Here is an 18843-nt window from a genome sequence, read left to right as displayed (position 1 = left end):
CGTCAACATAGATTACTTATGGATTTTGCTAGAATTATGTATAACATTTGAATTAGTATGATTATTTTATTGAAAACAATAAACAAATGTATGTTTATGATACAGTACGAGATTTGTAGTTTTTAAAGCATAAAGAAGCATCAAGCCACTATTTTACTAAATAATTGGTATTTGATAAAAAGCCTCACCAATGTCTACTGACTCAAAAATTCACATCATCATTAAAACGGCTCATAATTTCAAAATTATTTTCACAGTGACGGCAGCATAAGTGGCAGTGAGTTAGTTCGTCGCGTGAAGGAAGTGGAACGTTTAGTTTCTGCTAGTAGCCGCCTAGCTTGGAGAGGAGTCAAAGTACCGCCGAGAGAGTTGAGGGAGTTAAAGGAAGAACCGCAGTCAGTTTATAACTTGCTTACGAAAGTTTCTAGGACTCTTGCGCTGGGGTAAGTAATTAGATGTCGTACTTTAGTTTTACTTTTTTGATTTTCAGCTATCATGTTTTCCAAGTTTTATATAGTGAGAAAAAAAGGACGTATGCCACGTAGTATGGAAAAACCGATTTTATTTCATCCTGCGGCGAATGAAAAGGAATGTTAGTAACAGTTAATTGAAAACAGTGACAGACTGTTACTGTGTATTTCAGATCTTGAAAGGAGCTTCAGACTTGTTCAGTTGTTACTTCTTGTAAATAGCCTAGGTAACCAACTGTAAATACCACTTTATGTTATGATATTTATAAATAACACAAAATACACCTGTCTAACTCCCATTGCATTAGGTTACTGATCTTATACCCCAACAACTATCGTCACCCATATAATAACTTAATAATTTATAAGATTATTTATCTAAGCCTACATAAAAAGCGTGATCGACAGATATCCTTTCCGTATCCGGCGTTACGTACGCGCGGACCGACCGTACGTACACGAAATAATACCTAGACTGTTCCCACCGCCAGTCAGGTGAGTATCGTAAAGGTATACAACACACTTGTACCACACGACGACTCTGTGATTGGTTAAAATTCGAATTGTCGGCTCACGGAATGAAATCCGACCAATGAGCGTTGAGAATTCCGCGCTGCTTGTGGCGTGTTACAAGTCTGTTGCCGGTCTAAAAAGGAGTTCGATTTATTTTTTCGCATGAAATGGGTTACAATAGATGTTGATGATATTTTTTTTATTTATGTTAAACTTTTGATGTCTCCATGTTTAGTAGTTAGCCCCAATTATGTGTCTATGTATTTTATGTCTGTTTTGTATTACAATATAGGTCAAAGTAAGTTAAGATGTTATATTGTCTAAAAAAAAATCGAGTATTAATAAGACGGTAATCTACATAAATATAAATTATTACCACATGACATTTTGATATAATGTAATTACTATTGTAAAACTGATACATACATAAGATGGAATCTATTGTGACTTGCCCATTGTTCCTTCTCAAGATTGATGTTAAGTAGGCAATGTGAAGCATGACACCTTTTTTCACCTTTTTTTACCCCTTTGTGTTTCCTGTGAACTTGAGTGGTCCAAATTAGGTTAAGATCCTATATTATGTGATGTTATATTAATTTTATTTGATATATGTATTTTTGTTAATCGATGTTATTTAGTGACAGTGTTCTGTATGCCTTAAACCTTCATATAAGCTATGTATTCATATCTGATTGAATGTTTTTGCCTGAAAGAAAATTGATAAGTAACGAATGATATTTCTTTGAAGAAAATTGTATTTAAAGCATATTTGTCACACTTTTTCATGTATGTTTTAAGGGAGCTACGAACTATTTTTTTTTTTTTCAGAATATGAATGTAATTATCGCATGTTCTATCATTGGAGAAGCATTTACCTATATCTCTATGTTCATCTTTGCGATATTTCTGAATTAATAGGATGCTTGTAGTTAGTATGTACTAGTATCGTGATTATATCGATGTGTCTCGATTGTGTTGCTCGTAATATGCTACGAGAAACCTATTGCCTTCATAAAATATAGATTCCAATTTATACAAAGGGGAAATTGATATTATCTTACCAGAAAATTATAATTGTCTTCAGTGTATACTCATGATAAAGTTATTAAAATGGGTTATTTCGTTGCACATAAAATATTGCAAAAATTTACTGATTTATCAAGAAAAAACATTGTTACAGGGAAGAAAAACCATTGCCACAGGATTGGGAGAAGTTGCTCAAAGATATACTGGAACTGCAGTCCACGTTGTTCGAATGTATTTCTAAAGACCAGTGCTATGAGGTAACTTTTGATTATATATTAAGGTACATATTTTGGTCGTCTGTCTGCTCTTATGTAAGATAAATCAACATAAACAATACAGTAATAAATAACAAAAGCGATAACAATTTAAGACTGTTTTTAGTAGCCTTGACATACGAAGGCATCCTAAGAGTATAACTGCCCTAAGAGTTTGCTAACACCATGCTGCCTGCCTATTTCTAGCTTTGGTTGTGAACAATGCTCTGCAATCAATTCAAATCTTGGACATCTTTGCACAAGAATGCCTGTGAAAAGCAGCAGCAAAAATAGGACATGATGGATGATTAATGATCATCATTCCCTATTTATGATCTCTGATTGTTTAGTAGGTGTTTGCTACATCGATAAGTATTTTTCCATGTCTTTATTTTCATCCAGATCTACGCCCTAGCCCTCCTAACATCAGGCGACGCACCCAGCATCAAGCTAGCCAGCGAGGTACTAACGTGCACCGCAGACGGCCGCCGCATGTCGACTCAAGTGAACTACCCAAGGAGCGTGGCGCTAGTGTCGGCGGCTGCTATGGAGTACTTCAACTCGGCCAATAGCTTGATCGATCCGGGGTTGGAACTGGCCAAGTAGGTGTTCGAATTTTGAAATAGTTTTTTTTTTAATGCAAACAAAGTAGGTTTGAATTTAAATTATAATGGACAGCTGTGTTGCTAGGAAGTTTGTTCTTCACCGCTTCTTTTTCCTAGCTATAACACTAGGAAGTGGTGAAAGGGGGACGTTTTGGAGGTGCTGTCCTTTTGTAAATTTAACGTGAAAAACCGCTAAAAACTATCCTACTTTCAATAAACGTTTTTGACTTTGACATTGATGTGAGTTTATGAAGTACCTTGAGCTGGTTTTACATAAATGTTGGCCCAATATTTGATCCAATGAGTCCGTAGATAATTTAGTATTGACCCTAACATTTGTACCAAGTGTGAGAGTTGGTTGTTCTGTGTGTTCTAAACCTATGTAATTGTTACAGATGCTGTTTAACACTTATCAAGGATGATAACGCTGAAATCAGACAGGAGTTGGATTTGATAAATTCGTTGCAAATATTGCACAGTTTCAATGTTGGTGTTGTTCCTGTACAAGGTAAGACTTTCTATATCCAATTGTATAAAGTATGTGTTTTTAAAAATAAATTATTATATATTTTGTTTCAGTTCGCATCTGCGAGGATAGGATGTCGCTAATAGAAGCGTGTTTGATGTTGGATCCTAATGCGTATCTAGCAAGTCATAAACTGTTAAAGCTGGCTGCTTTGTTGAGGATTGCCGGAGACGATGAAATAGCCAGGTATGTTTCTATAGTAAATTAGATTCTTTCTTCTTTGTTGAGCAGTCTTATATTTTTTTTACCGTCAATATACGATAGCTGACTGGGTAGAGAATGCCTGGTGGCTTTAAGTTTAGATATGTATTTATATAAAAAAAAAAATACAAAAAAATAATTAACCAACTTCAATATTTAACCCTTCTCCTAAGTCTGACATTCTATGCTGGAAACCGCATCAAAATTAGTTCAACCAAATGCACATATGTACGTACATTACTGAAAGTACTGGTGAAACTGAGAACCTCCATTTTTAAGTCTGTTAACCATTGGTACGAACTAGTCCAAAGCTCTTCGAAATACAAAACATCCCACTTTCACATACAGGGAAGGTCAAGTCCTCCAACTCGCAGGCTCATACGCCTGCGCGGCCGGAGAAGCGGGCGGGGCGGGCGGCGCGGCCGGCAGTGGCGCGAGCGTGGAGCTGGCGCGGCGCCTGGCCGCCCTGCGCCACGCGCCCGCCGCGCCACTGCTGGCGCATGTGGCGCGGACTGCGCATGCGCACGCTGATACCGCGACTAGGAGGCAGCTGTATGCCGCAGCGTTGACTTATACGAGTGCTGATAATATTGAGGATATATTGCGTGCTAGGTAAGGATATCATTTAAGGAGATAAAGATTTTCTGCTACGATGACTGATATCAAAGACGTCAATCTTAGAAACAGTGTAATCTTTTGCAGTTTAATTCTGTAGTGTTTACTCAGAGTCTTATGAGGACAATATACATGTCTTTTCATCGTCATGTGTGTTCCATACATTGAAACCACCGTTATGTATGAGTTTGTGACGTCTCTTCTTGATGTTTGACTATTACACGCGTCACTGTTTCGTTAAATAAACTGTTGTAACCTGAAATATCATATTATACAGGATGGGCTTGGAACTGGAGAGCCTGCAACAAATGGGAGTGACACTGAAAGAGAACAGTGGTCTCTGCGAGCGCTGGCCCTCTACCGACGATGAATTTGCTGACGCTGTCACAACCGTAAGTAAATTAGTCTCAACATCAAGTTGTTTGATGTTGAACAGTTGCTCGAGGAAACTGACGTTTGTGCTGTCATAGAACTTACGAACTTAGGGGCGTAGGGTGACCAAGATGTGTGACGTCACATTTCAAATGAATTTGAAATTTTATTTTGTTTTTAGCCAATGGTCGAGAAAAAGGACCTGGTTCCTGCACAGTCTGAGATGAAGATACCGCTGTTCAACTATCTTCTTGATACATTCCAGAACAAATTCGCTATCAGGTTCGTGGATTATCATTATCCTTTATTTATCTTAAAATATAACTTGATATCTAAACTTTCAATTTGATCAGTTCAGTCATTCATTCAATTAGTTCAGTCTTTAATTCAAGTTACGTTTTCAACATTAGAATCTCGATGAACTTAACTGACCCATTATTTCAATTGCTTTAACTTATATTTCCTATTTTTCTTCAACACAGCGACACCAAAACCCCCACAACGGACGCAAACGAGCGCACAATCCACGTACAAGAGTTCTACCGCTCTCTATACCCGGAACACGACGTGTCCAACAGTTACTACAGCTACGACCGGTTCGCGCTGCCGGACGCCATCGACGGGCCCATGACCGTCGGACAGAATGTACTCAAGTGGTTCTATATACAGAACTGCTTGGAGAACGGGTCACCTGCGAGCTGGAGACTGAAGGTAGGTCATAACGTGATGAATGTGGAACACGACGTGTCCAACAGTTACTACAGCTACGACCGGTTCGCGCTGCCGGACGCCATCGACGGGCCCATGACCGTCGGACAGAATGTACTCAAGTGGTTCTATATACAGAACTGCTTGGAGAACGGGGTCACCTGCGAGCTGGAGACTGAAGGTAGGTCATAACGTGATGAATGTGGAACACGACGTGTCCAACAGTTACTACAGCTACGACCGGTTCGCGCTGCCGGACGCCATCGACGGGCCCATGACCGTCGGACAGAATGTACTCAAGTGGTTCTATATACAGAACTGCTTGGAGAACGGGGTCACCTGCGAGCTGGAGACTGAAGGTAGGTCATAACGTGATGAATGTGGAACACGACGTGTCCAACAGTTACTACAGCTACGACCGGTTCGCGCTGCCGGACGCCATCGACGGGCCCATGACCGTCGGACAGAATGTACTCAAGTGGTTCTATATACAGAACTGCTTGGAGAACGGGGTCACCTGCGAGCTGGAGACTGAAGGTAGGTCATAACGTGATGAATGTGGAACACGACGTGTCCAACAGTTACTACAGCTACGACCGGTTCGCGCTGCCGGACGCCATCGACGGGCCCATGACCGTCGGACAGAATGTACTCAAGTGGTTCTATATACAGAACTGCTTGGAGAACGGGGTCACCTGCGAGCTGGAGACTGAAGGTAGGTCATAACGTGATGAATGTGGAACACGACGTGTCCAACAGTTACTACAGCTACGACCGGTTCGCGCTGCCGGACGCCATCGACGGGCCCATGACCGTCGGACAGAATGTACTCAAGTGGTTCTATATACAGAACTGCTTGGAGAATGGGGTCAACTGCGAGCTGGAGACTGAAGGTAAGTTTTAACGGTCACAGAACGTGCAGTTTTGATATTTCTTTTCAGGGGCACAACCTGAAAAGTCCCAGCGTTCTTAAAATGTCGTAAGTGTAAAAATTATGGAAGGTCAAACTTGCAAAATAACCGATTTTATTTCTATTTTATTTTGTAAGTATGATTGATGTGAATTACTAAGATGAACAGGTTGACGTTCTTGTGTCGTCCGCTGACGGTTTTCATACCCGTGTCCTATTGGCTTACTTTTTTGTAAAATATTATAGAGCCGCAAAAAGTATACTTTTGAATTTAAACAGAAACTATGACATGAAATGTGTGAATTGTCTATGTATCTTCGTCAAAGTAACCTCTTGTCTCTATTTACAGTCGTCCAAAAATGTGCCGAAGAGATTCTGTACAAAGACACAGCACTCAGCGTGTCATGTCTCCTGCGCTCGACACAAGAAGCACGACACACACAGCGCCTCATCGACACGCAGAACACCGACGCGGCCGTCAGCTGCGCACTGTACGCCACGCTTATAAAGTGCAATGCGGCTGATTTGAGAGATAACGCGTATTTTACTAAGCCTGCTGAGGTTAGTATTATGAAATGGGTTAAGTCAGCCTACTACGATTATTCCAATTTTATGTAGGGCCTAGTAAAATAAACACTTTTGAAAAATCATGACACACAACCGTCACTCTGAAAATCTCGAGGGTCCAATTTTTGTTTTTATTTTTTGAAAAGATCTTTCATAAGAATAGTAAGGATTAAATGAAGAGCAAAAGACTTCAAATTCCTCGCACATTTGTTTTCAACTTAACACTGTATAAAACTTTATAGTGACCAAAAAACCGAATGTATTAATTCAGTCTTTCACTTCTTTTTTACGCATTTTCCTAACCATATTTCTACAAACACCTTTCATTTACTCGCACAGATGGCCCGCGAAACCCTCGAACAATCAAATGCATCAGAGGAACAAATGGAGATGATACGTCAATGTATCGAGCGACTCACCGGCATGGGCGAAGTAGACACACTCAGAGCTATGGGATACTCCGTCAATGGACTACTGTTCAACGCTGACGATGACTACCGACGGGAGATCATTTATAGAGTAGCCAGGTATGTAGCAAAGAAAATTAAAAAATCGCAGCGTAATTGATTTTTCAGCCGGTGAAGTCAATTTTCAGTTCTGTACTGAAATTGCAGTAAAAATAATAATTTAATCAAAATTAAGTATGTATCAAACTTATTTTTCCAAACTCAGTAACATACAAGTTTGAACAATATGTGATTCTAACTATAAATACAAATTGGTGAAAATCCAAAAAGAGTATTTGCCGAAACCCGGGATTGAACCGGGGACCTTTAGATCTTCAGTCTAACGCTCTCCCAACTGAGCTATTTCGGCTGTGGATTCCGTTACGAAATTAAGTACCACTATCTATAGGCATAGATAAAAGCTTATCATGATTGTTGTGGTTGTCCAATTATCTCTACATAGGTTCCGATTGTATTCACACACTTGCCCAATTTTATAAAACAAAGTAAAGGTAGAATTCCGTGCATCGTGACTGTCGCAGCCGCATCTTGACATGGTTTAGCGCTTAATAACATCTATAGGACTTTGAATACTTTTTGTCCACAGATCAACCGACAAAGCTCACGTAGAGCGCGCGTGCTCCCTAGCAGAGAAGTACAACATGAATGCCCTGGACGTGTGGCTGCAGCACGCCGGCGTGGCGCTCGGCAGCACCCCGCCCGCGCCGCCCGCCGCGCCGCCGCCACAAGCACAAACACAGACACATGTGCAGCATGCACGGTAATTAAGTAAACCATATGCTCACTTATGTACTTGCCTCATATACTCCCTTATATACTTTCCCCATATAGTCCCTTGTATACTTACCCCATATATTCCCTTATGTACCTACCCCATATACACCCTTATGTTCTGTCCTCATATACTCCCTTGTGTACTAACCCCATATGCTCCCTTATGTACTAACCCCATATGCTCCCTTATGTACTTACCTTATATACTCCCTTATGTACTGTCCTCATATACTCCCTTATGTACTTTCCCCATATAGTCCCTTGTATACTTACCTCATATACTCCCTTATGTACTTACCCCATGTACTCCCTTATGTACTTACCCCATGTACTCCCTTATGTACTTACCCGATGTACTTACTCCGTAGACTGCGTTATGTACTTACCTCATGTACTTATTCCATCTACCCCCTTACGTTCTTACTCCAAAGACTGCCTTATGTATTCTCCCCTCCAAAATGACGAGCGCAGATGTCATAAAGGAACATCTCACAACAAAATAGTACTCCAAAATGCTGCGGGATATTCGAGGGACGTGAAACGATACTGACTACGTCCTCGTGCACAATATGTCTCAAGGAATTCAAACTCCTCATTAGTTCACTCGTCACTAATCGCAACACAGACGCTCCTTCACGTCACTTAAGTTCATTTTTCTCTTTAGCATAAAAGAGGTTCTATGGCCACAACTGCGTGGTACGGAACATAACGCGCTGATCAATTTCTTCGCGCTACTGAAGAGTGTGGACGAGAAGGTGCCCATCTCCGGCCTTACTGCGGCTGAACATATCAAACTGCTTAAGAAAGCTAAAGCTGCTTCACCGGGTAAGATTACCTGTGTTCTTATATGCTATTATTTTAGACCCAAAGCCCAAGGTTCTTAAATAGTCGTAAACTAAGAAAAAAATTGAAAAAAGAGGATGCATACTGATATATTTAATTAAATGAAGAAAAGTCAAAGATGAAGTTCTTTAAAAGGTTCAGATAAGTTTGAGATAAACGGACATGATAGCAATAGTAACATCAGCAAGAAGTATCTTGCACATGAGCAAGGAGTATATTTCATCTATCATGACAATATTTAAATGAAAATCGTCAGCAATTTGAATCATTTCAAAGTTTTCCCGCCACAACCGAACAATACCAACATGTACTCTTCCCCCTTAGAACTGGACTACAAGCTGCTCTTAGAACAGCCGTCTACCGAGGACTTCACGACCCACATCCTGAACATCATTAAGCCGGAGAACGTGGGCATGGTGACCAAGTTCCTGCGCACCCTGCCTCCGGCCTTCAAGATACCGCTGTCCGTCAACACTATATATACTAAGTGGCTTACTAAGTACTTCTTTAGTGTGAGTACATACATTTTTGACTTTTATATGATGATTTTTCATGACTTTGTATCACTTACCAAGATGTCTCTTTGATCATTCAGGTTTTGAATACCTCCATGATGGATGGATTGATATGGATTTCTATAACTTAATATAGATAGGTTGTTTTAAATATTAAAAAAATACATTAGCTCCATATAAACTATGTGCAATCTGAAACCGCAAAACAACAGATAGGCAGATTATACCGCAGCTATAATATTGCTTGTCTCAGAAAGTCGCGCCTGCCATTTGTAGAGCTATGGATCTGTTTCATCAACTCTTACGAAGAATCGCACAATTAAACTGGATCCGAAAATCCAAATTATATCCAAATCATCCTGTATCTTAAGCTTAGACTTATAATTCAGGTGCCAAGCAACGCGACGAACAAGAAGTGGATGCAACAGTACCGACAGTGCGCGAGCTACTTCAACAAGCTGTCCAAACACGAATTGATGCAGTTTGTCGCCGATACCTGCTTCACTGATATGGCTATAGAACGGTGAGGATTCGACAAGTTAAATATTATCGATTTTAGATTTTATTTTAATGAAAAAATGTTGCCTTCAAAAGGATTTAGTTTTTGGATATTTTTTTTTACTTTTTTGTATATAAGTTGTCTAGTTTTTGTGTGAATGTGAGTTCTGAGTGGACTATATTATACAGAGCAAAGATATTTTGTACATACAGCTTACATGTGCTGCGTAAACAGACAACGAAATGACGGACACTGCATTTTTTTCCGCAATACTGGTCTGTATTAAATCTTATGTCTTTATGTATAGGGTGCCAGCTGGAACTCGCAACCTGATGATAATGCAAGCCGTTGACTACTGCCAGCAAGAGCAGGAGAATGACTTCAAGTTCAATAAAAAGTAAGAATCTACCTTAACACCTTGTAATAAAGTTGCTTTCCCAATGTTTGTGGACGTTACAAATGATGTTTATGTTTTAGTGAACAGACTTGGGCCCAAGTGGGTCAGGAGTTGACGCGTTGGGCTCGCTTCTTGGAGAACTTCCATTCCAGCACCATACAGACTCTCATCGACAATACCAATGTGCCCCGCACTGAGATTTGGCCGTAAGTATTTTTTTGTATTCATGTCGTTCATAAAATTGATGTGAAATATTTTATTTTGTTAACGTTTTTATTATTTTGTTGTCACTTATAGCAACAGAACGTCTTCTTCTCAATATTGTTATTTATTTATTTATTTAAACTTTATACAACAAAAACATTACATAGGCATTGTCTTAATGCCATAGGTATTGTTCCATTTGTGTGCGCAAAAAAGATATGAGTAGTTGATTTAGTTCGTGCTAGCTAACACGCCACTCCATGCTACTCATCCACATTTTCGGTCACAGCATTCTCCTAGGCACGTTTTTCCCGCCTGCACATCGCTCCAAGAGTGCTCATAAAATGGTTTCATAATATTTCCAGTGAAATAGAGAAAAGCCACGGGGACACAGAGAAGCTAATATCGTGCATCAGCCGCCTGGTGATGAGGACGGACGTGAAGCTGAGCAGTCTCAGCACGCTGCGGCAGTGCCTGCACGTGGACGCAGACCTGCCGCAAGTGCTGCAGAGCATCGTGGAACATCAGCTCCGCTGTATATTCAGGTTAGTACTTTTTATAGGCTGGCACATTTCTATGTCCTATTCCTGAGTCTATGTAATCCAGGGTGGTGTGAGACCTTACCGTCTGACTGCACACAAGACACTCCTCCCTTCAGGACTCGGGCCTCCCGTACTCGCCTTGAGTACTTGTGCACGACCCACAGTTCCCAAAAGATCCTGCGGAGTGTCTCATAGGACTGCCAGGCTATAGTAACACATGACGTGCTGGTGTTTGCATCAGCCATCACTTCTGCCATCGGCTATTGAGTTCTCGGTATCTTAATAAATTATTGCATTTTATATTATTTGCAAAACCACTCGGTTCAAATCGTTGAATTATCGTAAATTGTCCTTTGTGTCCTTATTTACTCATATCCAAGCTCGTATCCAAGACAATTTTAAGTAATCCTTTGTATAACAACTAGAACACAAGTAATCAATGCCAATTTTCCAGTTCCAGCAGCATGGAGACCCTTGTCACCCGTTTAACCTCCTACCACAAAGAAGGAGTCAAGATTCCAGAGGAACTCCTCGAGAAAGTGATGCAGAAGGCCACGGAGTATGCCCTACCTCCTCACAAGCAGATAGGCTTGTTGTCTCTGAGTCAGAAGTCCAGGGTTCATGATAGTGATGACATGATGAAAATAGCTCAGTTTACAGTGGACCTGTTTAAGAATGAGTGGTCCGACTGCCAATTTTCTAAGGAGGTTACTGGTAAGTGTTATGTTGATAATATTCTTTTGAATAGAATATACAAAGTTCCTATAATTATAAAGCTCAGCCATATTTTACCATTCGGCATGCTAACATTAACACTATTTGGGATAATCTTACTATTTATAAACACAATATTATTATTTAGCTTAGGTACATAGATGAGATCAAGTAACTTACTACTTATACATTTATACATATTTCAATTATACACTTTATTTTGTATTTGGTATTTTCGTTTTAATTGGTCACTGAAATTTGATTGTTTTTATAATGCTTTCTTGCGTTTCACGCAAATCGTGATAGAAATGTAACGGGTACTCGGGCAATCCATACAATGAAGATAGGCGTAAATAATAACTATGCATGCTAAATATTCAATATAACCGGTTCATCCATTTTCTATGTAAAAGATAAATAAAGTTTTTTCGCATATTTTTGCACAAAGATAATGATGAATAAATATGTTTATTTCTTTTTTTCAAGACGAGAGCCTACTGACCGAGGAGGGCAGACAGGATGCGTTCGCCAAGTTCCTGGATCTCTCAGACTCGTGGCAGCGGAAGAAGGCGCTAGTAGATGTACTCAACTGCTGGCCACCTACTAGGAACAGGTGAGGATTTTACTAAAGAGGTCGAATATTATATGGAAAAGTGATTTACTTATTGTTTTTTGGGCCACTTTCAATTTGAATTATATTTTCCGTGAGCAGCATCATCTCCTTAACTTGATAAGCAGTCCCTCAGACATTCACCATCTTTATCATCGAGCCTTTTTATCGTCCTACTGCTGAGCACTCCTCCGACAAATGGAAGGACCCTAACACTTTGGTTCTTCATAATAGTTACTATTGTCATGTCTAAAACATCTCCTTCCCTGTTGTAGCGATTCTAGGAGCCTGCACAGTGAATATCTGAGCAGTCTACTGAAGAATCCAACCGATGCGACAGAAAACTTGGTGCTTATCAAGCTACTACTCAGGCGGCCAGTACTTGCTGAAGAGGTAACAAAAAAAGCCTTACGACCTACGAAATAGGATTCAATAATTCATTAAATTCGTTTGTTTACATACTGTATTCTTTCAGGAAGTGAAATGGCTCGCCAATAATGTAAGGGCCGAATCAGTGATCAATGCCATCTGGATTCTGCTTCTTAGCAAGACTGAACATTACCAAGATGACATACTAAACTTAGTGCTTCTGCATAAGGTTATCTATATAATACGATGAAATAAATATATGTAAGCTGTTGTTTGGACAAATTAAAATAAAAATCATATTTTTCTTACAGGAGTACATCGAAAAACAGGAATTAGAGGACGAATTCATCAAAGAGCTGCTAGACAACAATATGTTCATAAAACTGGTTTCAAGCCCACTGTATACCTCTATTATTAACTACATAATCACCAAGGAGTCAGTCGGAGAGGAGGCCGTAGCAAACGAGTACTCCGTCGAGTGGGCCACCAACGAACTCGTGAGGGCCTCTCACATCTCAGAGGCAGGACACCTACAACTAATGTTCATGGGCGTCCCCGCCTCTCTGCGAGGATTCTCGCAAACAGTCATGTATTGCAAAAATAAGTTTAACATTTAAATATTCTATCTTATTCCAATCAGTGTCTATATTATCTCTATTTAATAAATTATGGTTAAAGGGCTGTATTTGTTTTATTAAGACGTACTACAAAATACGTATTACAAAATAGATTTAGGACCCGCATCGATAACAGAGCTATCTAACACAAATAATTATAAATCGAATCAATAGTCGCTCAAATAAGGACTATCAAACGACTGTATTATAATACTCGCATTCGGTTATCTAATACGTTTTGATATTACCCCTTACGCAAATTGAAAAGCCAAAAACTAAACGTATTTGTCACGAGCGAGATACGTCAAGTCAAAGTCAATTTGTTGCTATGATTGTCAATACTGTCAAAATCGTAATTTTAGGTTAGAAAAATCGTAAAATAAAATATCAAAATAGTAAACGAAAAGTTTACTAAGTAGTCGTAAAAATGCTATGTGCAATTAGGAATACGTTGAGAGCTCCTGTGGCAACGGTTGCACGGTTGCTGCAAACCTCTGCGCCTCTGGGATCAGACAAGTTCGATCACAAGAGAATACCCCAAGAGGATGAAGGTGTTCAGGGAGAGAAGGTCATTGATCTTGATATGAAAGTGTAAGTATTCTATATAATATTTTAGCAATATAGTACTGCAACTGTTGGGCATTCAGAAAGTATACAAAGAAAGTTTTCTATTAAGAACAGATCCCACAATATTCTTAAATAATTTTATGTAAATCACTGAGCTCACTTGAGCATAAAACATTCGGCTTTGACACAGAATAAATCCTTGTTTAGCCTGTCATCTTACTACAATATCAAGGGCATCCTATTGTAAAAATAATAAATAACTGAATTCATATTTTTTCAGGAAACAAAACCTTTTTCCAACTCTAGAGTCAGACAACTTGATATTCAACGGCACAGTTTACAAAGATCTGCCTATCTGCAACATCAGAGTGTCACACAACAACACCATATTCACAGTGACTGATGCCAATGGCACTGTGAAGATTATCAGGTCATGCGGCATGGAGGGCTTCAAGAACACCAAGAAAGGAACTAACATTGCTGCTCAGACCACTGCTATTGGTATTGCTACTGTAAGTCTTACTGCATGGAACTTATATTGACTTGCAGATGTTTAGATAGACAATAATTTTATTTCTTTTTTTTCCAGAGAGCTATTGATAGAGGAGTCAAAACTGTCAGAGTGAGGATGCAAGGATTGGGACCAGGAAGATTGGTTAGATATTTATATTTTCCTAAATACACTGAAGTTTTTGTAGATTGAAATAATTTCTTTATTACCTTTTCTGTCTACAGGCTGCAGTAAAAGGATTACAAATGGGTGGCTTAGATATTGTGTCTATCACAGACAACACCCGTGTATCATGGAACCCACCGAGACCCAGGAAAGCAAGGAGATTGTAAATACCAACCATAGACATAATTAGTTCACTAGTATTTGTATAATAAATAAAAAAAATGTTAAACTTACAAAGTATTTATTATTTAATTGCAAAAGTTTGATTACTATTTACAACAAATCTTAAAATTAAACAGAGCTTTGTGCTAGAAACCATACTTGGCTTGAGTTTGTCTTTTTGACATTCTGTTGTTGGCCCATTGGTTCTGGAGTTCTGCTTCATTTGCTTTGGCCTGTAAAAATAAATAGTATTTTAGAAAATCATTTAAATAAAACTCAAATAAGTGGAGAGGCAATTCAAAAAATTCATGAACAAGATTTTCCTAAGACTTGTGTGAAGGTAAATTAATTGTATGGTCCCAAGAGTAGGTTCCCATGGAAGAGTAGACTTTCAGATCTACTTTACTACAAACCTGATAAGCCAAATACGTGATCTGGTGTTTCCTCCTCTGTTGTGTGGTGGGCTCATTGCCTTTCTTCTTGCTAGCCGACACACGCTTTGTGGTGTCATCCATAAGACCTTTCATCAACATCTCCCGAGCATTGGCCAGCACCTCAGCTTGGTTCACATCCACAATTTGGATGTCCTCACGTTTCCGCTTGCCTCTGGCGCCGCATAGTTTCATGATCTGCGAAGAATTGTGAGTAGGATAATAAAAGAAAATATCAGAACTACCAACTGGGCCTTATTTTATGCAACTTTTTTGTTGTAAAAATATTTAAGACCCATACAACAAATAGAAAAAACAGACTCCAAATGCACTTGCATTGAGAAAGATCTGTCTCTCTAGGCACTCAGTAGTAAAGTTATCTATGCAAGTACTAAAAGATATGTTTTCAATACTTACAGCTTCTTCATCAAGTTCCACATCATTGTTAGAACTCTCAGCTGCATAACCATCATAACTTGACCCAGCTGCTGCTTGCCCATCCATACTTTGTTCATCATAATCTGGTTCCAACTTCACATGTTCCAAATCTTCTTCCTTCTTGAAGAATTTATCAATACCTTCACGTTTATCTACAGGCTCTGTCTTAGGTGTTATATCTAAGGGTAGTTCTACTTCCGGTAACTCCACAGGCTTGTGTATTGAGAAGAAGTCATTTTGTACATCATCATTGTCACTATCGTCCGAGTATTCGTTAATAAGTGATGTGGCTTCTACTTTAGCTTTCTTTATGGGCGTGGGTAAAGGTTCTTTTTTGACAGGAGCCGGTTGTTTAGTGAGTACATGAGGAATTAAAGATTTTGTTGTGGCTTTCACTCCATTTCTTGGTTGTGGTAACATGCTTAGTAAGCCTGATTTTTTCTGCAATGAGATGCACAAGTTAATATTTTATGTATCTACAAATTATTTTAATAAAATTGTAAGAGAACTGGTAACTTACATCAGACGGTTTAGGCTTAACCATTGGTGTGCTGTTTTTAACATCTTTAAACTGGAAACAATAAGATCAATTAATAACACATTTTCTCAAGGTGAACAGTTACAAAACTTCTGGTTAAACCTTCTTACATCATTTAATGAAGGTACTGTGATCCTAGCTTTAGGTTTCGGAGCATTGGCTACTTCTTTCTTGTGTAGAAACTCATCATCTTCTTCAATAACTGCTGGCTTCTTTTTGGAGGGCTGTGGTAAGAAATTAAACAAACTTGGACCATCCTCTTGTGAGTCTTCGACTTTCTCTTCATTTATTGGTGCAGGCTTTGTGAGGACTGGCCCTGGAACTGAAAGAGTGAAACTCAATTGGTTAGAGAATACTACGAGCTCAAATCCACACAATTTATGCTAGAGACAGTTTGTTGACATAATCGCGAGCTAGAGGCCTTCGATGTATAACCAAAGTAGGATAAAGGCAGTAAATAAACTGTGAAATAGTAGATTTCTTACCGTGTTTACTTTCAGGTTTGTTGTTTAACAATACGACTGGCGCATCTTCGCAATCGCCTTCGTCTTCATAATCACTTGAGTCACTGTTTCCGTATGCAACTAAAGCCATGGTTACAGATTACTGATTACTACTGTTGTAATAGTTAGTTACTAATCCAAATCTGCAGAAATAAATACACACGAAATAAAGATAAATTGTTGTGGCACAGAAATTAGTTTTGCTTGCTGTCAGCAGAGCAGGGTTGGCAGAGACAGCAGATCTTCATTCAACCATAAACTGTCAGGAATGTCATATCCGTCAGTGTCATTAACAAACTGTCATGTCGTCTGTGACCCGGCTTGACAGCTGTTAAAATTTTCCAATAGGTTCTACGATTTTTGTCGATATTTCTTACTAAAAATCTAATTGAATGTTTATTCGAACTATTAAAACCTTCTAATAGAGAGTGCCTATATATCTCTGTGTTCATTTTTACTTTAAGTGAGTTTGTTAAGTACTTACCAGTTACTCAACTTGGAACAACAATGCCGAAGAAATTCGCAGGTGAAAACAGCAAGGCTGTTGCTGCTCGACAGCGAAAAGAAAATGAAAAGCAAGAAAAGGATCTTAAGGCTAAGAAGATGATGGAGGATGCAGAGTGGGAGGACAATGACGACAAACTCAAAAAGAAACAGCAAAAGAAGGTTAGGACTGTGTATCATGTTCTAGAATGAAACGTGATTAATAATGGTTAATAGTTTATGAAATCTTACTATTACAGCTACTAACTCATTACACTATACTTCCTACCCTAGTAATAAAAACAATTTTTATGTTATACAACCCAACAAGCTCATATTTATTCAATATAATTTCCCATTACAGGAAGAGCAAGAAAAGAAACGCTTAGAGCAGCTTCAAAAGAAGGCTGAGGCTAAAGCCTTACTCGAGAAGGAAATGGAGTCACTAAAGGCTGCTCCTAAAGTAGCTCCACCTCCTCCCAAGATCACCAGAGCACAGATTGAGAAGATGAAGGAAAAGACTATCAAGCCAGAACCTGTTAAACCAGCTGTAAGACTTATTTCTTAAAAAATTATACCATTTAGTTAATCTTAAGTCATCTACTTACCTTTTGTAAGTTACAAGAAGATGTTTGCCATGATGCATAAACCGCACAGTGCATTAGTAATATCAAATATGGAAAGAACATTTTAGTCATGCTGTGATTCATCACACCATCAAATTCACATTTTATATCTATACTGAACTGTTTATAAACAGCATGTTTAGACAAAGATCTAAGAGGGATCCAGAAAATAATTTAAACAGTCTTATGTATCTTTAAGAGCGTAACATTAAGATATTGCATCTGTTTACAGCCTGCTAAAGTTGTGGTAGAGGAACCTCGGCTGGAGGAGAATCTCAACAGAATCCAGTTGGACGGAGAGGTGGCACAGACTGTTGATGAAGCTATCTCCATTCTCGGGTATGTATTGTTTTGTTTCTCTGCTCTTCTTTGCTAATTATATAATTGCAAAATGTGGAAGTGAAGGTCAAATATTAATTGATTTAGTGTGTGTTGTGAATCAATTCATTGCTAGCATTCCATTTAATAATAGTATCTACTAGCCAACTAGAATTGTACTTGTTATTATTATGTACAATTGAAAAAGTTTTTTTTTTATATTTATAACACTAGTTTGGGTACACATTAGCTGCACTTATTTTACGTAAAATTTAAACCATAACAAAACCTTTTCAAATTACAGTGACAAGACAGATTTGGACAGGCATCCAGAGAAACGCCTCAAGGCTGCTTACACAGCGTTTGAGGAAGCTAACCTACCAATACTTAAGGCTGAAAACCCATCTCTAAGGTTGTCACAACTTAAACAGATGCTGAGGAAAGAATGGCTCAAGTCACCACAGAACCCACTCAACATGAAAGTCTAAAGAGTTTCGACAATGAAGGTCTGATAGCATCAACTTTGGATATATACTTGGATTTTTTTTTTCGATTTGGTACACTTTGTAATTAGTTTTGTTAATAATCAAATCTGTTTGTAGTAGGATGTTTTTTTCTGTGAAATTGTTAGGTTGAAAACCTGACTGCAGACAAAGTGTAGCCATAAAGTTAGGCACATACTTTTTTAATGATTTGCATTGTACAGTAAGTTGATCTTCCAAGTATAATCATCTTAATATGAGTTTCTTTCATATTTCACTCTCAATGTAATTTTGTAAAAGA

General features: G+C 38.8%; 4 protein-coding genes and 1 non-coding gene across 5 annotated transcripts in view; 3 read left to right on the top strand and 2 right to left on the bottom strand.

The window, feature by feature from the left end:
* Window positions 1-13382, top strand: part of LOC110380769 (NBAS subunit of NRZ tethering complex-like) — a 37048-nt gene extending 23666 nt beyond the window's left edge. Inside the window, exons 19-42 of the mRNA XM_064043479.1 lie at window positions 258-443; window positions 2164-2266; window positions 2666-2865; window positions 3264-3376; window positions 3448-3580; window positions 3944-4207; window positions 4488-4602; window positions 4764-4864; window positions 5065-5215; window positions 5402-5471; window positions 6550-6761; window positions 7107-7294; window positions 7821-7994; window positions 8673-8833; window positions 9176-9363; window positions 9756-9889; window positions 10173-10262; window positions 10343-10468; window positions 10832-11011; window positions 11463-11722; window positions 12209-12335; window positions 12608-12725; window positions 12808-12930; window positions 13013-13382. Coding sequence (XP_063899549.1) covers window positions 258-443; window positions 2164-2266; window positions 2666-2865; window positions 3264-3376; window positions 3448-3580; window positions 3944-4207; window positions 4488-4602; window positions 4764-4864; window positions 5065-5215; window positions 5402-5471; window positions 6550-6761; window positions 7107-7294; window positions 7821-7994; window positions 8673-8833; window positions 9176-9363; window positions 9756-9889; window positions 10173-10262; window positions 10343-10468; window positions 10832-11011; window positions 11463-11722; window positions 12209-12335; window positions 12608-12725; window positions 12808-12930; window positions 13013-13318 — 3823 coding nt within the window. The 3' untranslated portion in view covers window positions 13319-13382. The remainder of the gene's footprint in view (window positions 1-257; window positions 444-2163; window positions 2267-2665; window positions 2866-3263; window positions 3377-3447; window positions 3581-3943; window positions 4208-4487; window positions 4603-4763; window positions 4865-5064; window positions 5216-5401; window positions 5472-6549; window positions 6762-7106; window positions 7295-7820; window positions 7995-8672; window positions 8834-9175; window positions 9364-9755; window positions 9890-10172; window positions 10263-10342; window positions 10469-10831; window positions 11012-11462; window positions 11723-12208; window positions 12336-12607; window positions 12726-12807; window positions 12931-13012) is intronic.
* Trnaf-gaa (transfer RNA phenylalanine (anticodon GAA)) lies at window positions 7511-7583 on the bottom strand. Its single transcript has one exon. It is a non-coding gene; the product is annotated as a tRNA-Phe (tRNA).
* A 257-nt stretch (window positions 13383-13639) lies between the features above and the next one.
* On the top strand, window positions 13640-14798 carry LOC110380772 (small ribosomal subunit protein uS11m). The gene is made up of 4 exons (XM_021340875.3): window positions 13640-13909; window positions 14166-14397; window positions 14475-14540; window positions 14621-14798. Exons 1-4 carry the CDS (start codon window positions 13746-13748, stop codon window positions 14726-14728), a joined length of 570 nt encoding a protein of 189 aa, XP_021196550.1. The 5' UTR covers window positions 13640-13745; the 3' UTR covers window positions 14729-14798.
* Window positions 14786-16858, bottom strand: LOC126053666 (proline-rich protein PRCC). Its single transcript, XM_049836255.2, has 6 exons — window positions 16616-16858; window positions 16241-16452; window positions 16113-16163; window positions 15572-16033; window positions 15137-15352; window positions 14786-14956 (listed from the first exon to the last, which is right to left on the bottom strand). The coding sequence occupies exons 1-6, from the start codon at window positions 16722-16724 to the stop codon at window positions 14870-14872; spliced, it is 1137 nt and encodes a 378-aa protein (XP_049692212.2). The 5' UTR covers window positions 16725-16858; the 3' UTR covers window positions 14786-14869.
* A 79-nt stretch (window positions 16859-16937) lies between these two features.
* On the top strand, window positions 16938-18692 carry LOC110380767 (coiled-coil domain-containing protein 124). The gene is made up of 4 exons (XM_021340870.3): window positions 16938-17299; window positions 17481-17666; window positions 17975-18081; window positions 18365-18692. The coding sequence occupies exons 1-4, from the start codon at window positions 17141-17143 to the stop codon at window positions 18546-18548; spliced, it is 636 nt and encodes a 211-aa protein (XP_021196545.1). The 5' UTR covers window positions 16938-17140; the 3' UTR covers window positions 18549-18692.
* The last annotated feature ends 151 nt before the right edge of the window (window positions 18693-18843 follow it).

This window comes from Helicoverpa armigera, chromosome 3 (assembly GCF_030705265.1).
Source record: "Helicoverpa armigera isolate CAAS_96S chromosome 3, ASM3070526v1, whole genome shotgun sequence".
Lineage (NCBI taxonomy): Eukaryota > Metazoa > Arthropoda > Insecta > Lepidoptera > Noctuidae > Helicoverpa > Helicoverpa armigera.
Note: the sequence above shows the minus strand (reverse complement) of the source record. Positions and strands in the feature narration are given on the sequence as shown.